General features: G+C 44.8%; 1 protein-coding gene across 1 annotated transcript in view; it reads right to left on the reverse strand.

The window, feature by feature from the left end:
- Positions 1–212: 212 nt before the first annotated feature.
- The window catches only part of LOC101988216 (zinc finger protein 264-like), an 11,826-nt gene continuing 8,016 nt past the window's right edge, over positions 213–4,022 (reverse strand). The window contains exon 4 of the mRNA XM_013354540.2: positions 213–2,854. Coding sequence (XP_013209994.2) covers positions 1,557–2,854 — 1,298 coding nt within the window. The 3' untranslated portion in view covers positions 213–1,556. The remainder of the gene's footprint in view (positions 2,855–4,022) is intronic.

A 4,022-nucleotide genomic window follows, 5' to 3' on the forward strand; every position in this document is an offset into this window, starting at 1 on the left:
CTTGATCAGAGGCAGAAATATATAATGCAATATGATAAGTATTCCTAAAATTATATCAATATACAAAATATCTTAAGCAGAGGTAGAAACGTGCATGCATACAATCTGACAAAATAACTCTGCATAGGTGTACAAATATTGTAAACAGAAATAGGAGCACAAATATAATTTGAACTTGTATCAATATAAATATAAATCTATACGAATGTAAATTGTCCATAAATAATAGTTTACAAGTGTTCACTCTGTTACTCAGTATTTTTAGTGTAAGTTCCTACTAATCTACCTATTATCCCATCCAATTTTTCCTCTTTTTTTTTTTTTTCAAGGAGATCTCTGGGCTGACACAATTTCCTCCCCAACTCCCAACCCTATACAAGTAACAATTAACCCCTAAATGATGTCCCTAGCCCTGAGGACAAGCTTTGCTGGGAGAGGGGACATTATCTTCTAGAATTGCTCTGAACCACTGAGCTATCTCACAAGAGTTCCCCACCCCCACAGCATTTTGTTTTACCCTGAGGAATGTCTGAGTCAGCTGAAACACAGGCTTTATGATTTGTATCCCACAAAGGGCAAAAATTTCAGCTGTATGCTATGAGAACGCTGTGTATTCATGATTACGGGGTAGAGATGGCTCAGCAGTTAAGCTTACACACACATGTTCAAACACACACAGTCAGATACATCTTGGTAAAGGAAAATAAGAAAAAACTATTGGAATTTTCAAAAGTACAGACATACTTAGGAAAGTTATGGATCCTCATTCCCTTAAATAGGAAATATTTTCATGACTCAAATGCCCCTTCATAAAAGCTACAGATCTTAAGAATAAAGAAATTATCTTAGGACACAAAAACATACACACATTTACAGGCTTGTTCCCAGTTAACTCCCGTAGTAACTGAACAGCAACAAATGAATACATAAGACACAAAAAGGGCTTAAGGCCTTGTACCTCTGAAACACCCACTTAACTCCAAATAAGCTAAGGAATCAATAATGAAGTGTCAGAGATTTGGCAGGGAGGTCTGAAGAGACCTGTTTTTATTTTTGTTTACATCTGTTCCTCTGTAAACCAATTCCTGAGCTAACACTGCAGTGTAAACTAGGAAAGAGATGCGGCTGAAGCTTTTCCTATGTGAAAACAAAACAAAATTCCAAAGCCCCAAACCATGGGTCTCTTTCCTGGGTGAACTTTCAGGTGAAAAATACGGCTATAAACTGGGTCTGCTGCTGATGTTGGTCTTCGGATGATGGAGAAGATTCTGCAACAGGAGCTTTTTACTCTCTCTTTATAATCAAGACACTTGTGGAGTTTCTCTTTGGTATAAACAATCAGATGCTGAGGAATTTGTTTCTTGTGACAAAAGATTTCCCTCAGAGGTTACACTCAAGAAGTCTTTGCCTAGAAGGAGTTCTTGGAGGGTAACTGAGGTGTGCATGGTTATGAGAGGTCCCTCAGGCGACACACCAGCACGGTTTCTCTCACTGTGCATTTTTTGATGCTGAGCGAGGGAGGAGCTGCGGCTGAAGGCCTTCCCACAGTCACTGCACTAATACGGCTTCTCCCCAGAGTGGATGATGGCGTGGCGAATGAGGTTTGTGCTCCAGTAGAAGGATTTCCCACACTCGATACATTCAAAAGGTTTCTCCCCACTATGAATCCGCTTATGCCTCGTAAGACCAGACATGAGGGCAAAGGCCTTCCCGCACTCGGCACACTCATAGGGCCTCTCCCCAGTGTGGATGCTGAAGTGGCGAATGAGGTCTTTCCGATTGCTAAAGGCTTTCCCACATTCTTTGCACTCAAAGGGCTTCTCGCCAGAGTGGGCTCTTTTATGCAAGATGAAAGTAGAGCAGTGGGTGAAGGCTTTCCCACACTCGCTGCACACAAACGGCTTCTCCCCAGTGTGAATGCGCTGGTGCCTCTTGAGGTAGGACCTGTGGTTGAAGGCCTTGCCACACTCGAGGCACTCAAAGGGCTTCTCCCCGGTGTGGATCACATAGTGGTGGACCAGGGCTGCGCTCTCCAGGAAGACTTTCCCACACTCACTGCACTCGTACGGCTTCTCCCCAGTGTGCGTCCGCTGGTGCCACATGAGGTAGGACCTGTGTCTGAAGACCTGTCCGCACTCAAAGCACTCATACGGGTTCTCCCCACCATGACTGACACAGTGCCTTAGGAAACCGCCCCTGTGTCGAAAGACTTGTCCACATTCTGTACACACGAACGATTTCTCTCCAGTGTGTCTCCTGCCGTGCAAGACAAAATTAGAGCGGTGTGTGAAGGCCTTCCCACACTCGCTGCACGTATACGGCTTCTCCCCACTGTGGATCCGCTGGTGCTGGGAAAGGTAGGACTTGCGGTTGAAGGCCTTCCCACATTCCAGACACTCGTAGGGCCTCTCCCCAGTGTGGATCATCTGGTGCTGAAGGAGATGGGTGCTCTTTATGAAGGTCTTCCCACATTCTGTACACTCATAGGGCTTCACTCCAGAGTGGATTTTCTCATGTGAAGCAAGAAGGTTTTTCTTACTAAACACCTTCCCACAGTCTCTGCAATTGAAGACCATTTCCTCTTCCTCCAGTATGAGCGTTGGACACAATTCCTCAGCTGTCCCTACATCATCTAGTATAGGGCTCATTTTCTCAGGAAGCTTCTCCTCCTGGGCCTCTGTCTCTTGTATGAAGGGCCTTTCCTGAACTTCCGATGCATCATCGTGGCCTTTGGTTGGCACCAACTGCAACCCTCCTGAGGTTCTTGGTGCTGACTGTTCCTGGAATGAGGTTGCCTCAAACAGCTGTGGCTTAGAAGTGGCAGGTCCTATGGCCTTGGTTTTTCCACTGTCACCTAAAACAAATTCAGCACACAACAGGGATTGTGAGAAATAACAGGAAAAACCAAAACCATGCTAATGAAAACACATGACCACACACACCCAAGAAGATAAAAACAGTGCCTCTACGGCTGCTGTACGATCTCCAAAGCCTAGGTTAGCAGTCTTTTTCCTGGTCCTTGGATTCCAATGCTGTGAAAGGGAGATGTCGAGGGAAGACTGGGTCAGGGCTAGAGGAGGGCCTTTCACGGAGTCCTTCTCAGAATTACAGGCCGCATGTGGCTTGTCAGAGTGAGACTAACACCTTGGAGTAGAATTCCTCTAAGTGAAGCTCCTAATACTGTCCCCAAGGAAGACACACAATAAGTGAGGAGAAAGAAAGCACCCGGGGGAGCCTCAGCTTTTGTTCAACACCATAGGAAGTAACCTTCAAGTCCCAGAGGTGTCCAGAATTCCTTTTGAAATTCATTATGGATTCCTACCATTAAAACCAATAAGTGGGTGTTTTTTTTTTTTTGGTCTTTTGTTTTTCTTTCCAAATAAGTACTTCTGGCCCACAAGCAATTTACACAGAAGAGATGACTCAGGGAAAGACACAGCTATACAAGAAAAGAAATTAACTGGGCAGCGGTGGCTCACACCTTTAATCCCGGCACTTGGGAGGCAGAGGCAGGCGGATCTCTGTGAGTTCAAGGCCAGCCTGGTCTACAGAGCTAGTTCCAGGACAGACAGACAGAGAAACCCTGTCTCATGGGGGGGAAAGAGGAGAAAGAAAAGCAGATTATATGATTAAAAGGTCTGGCTTGGACAGTCAGACATGGTGGTGGATGCCATTAACCCTAGCACTCGGGAGGTACAAGCTAGTGAATTTCTGGGAGTTTGAGACCATTTTGTTCTACAGAGTGAGTTCCAGGACAGTCAAGGCTACATAATAGAGAAAGCTGTCTCAAATATAAATACACAAAAAACCAAGAAAGTTTCATTTGGGCTAGAGATACAGTTCAGAGAGTAAAATATTGCTGGTTGTTCATCCAGATGAGAATACAATCTTTGGTAGAGGAACAAGAAAACTAACTCCACAAAGTTGTTTTCCGGCCTTCACACATGTGCTACCCACTTCTAATAGTAAATTTACACACACACACACACACACACACACACACACACACACACACACACACA

This window comes from Microtus ochrogaster, unplaced genomic scaffold (genome assembly GCF_000317375.1).
Source record: "Microtus ochrogaster isolate Prairie Vole_2 unplaced genomic scaffold, MicOch1.0 UNK47, whole genome shotgun sequence".
In the NCBI taxonomy this organism is placed as follows: domain Eukaryota; kingdom Metazoa; phylum Chordata; class Mammalia; order Rodentia; family Cricetidae; genus Microtus; species Microtus ochrogaster.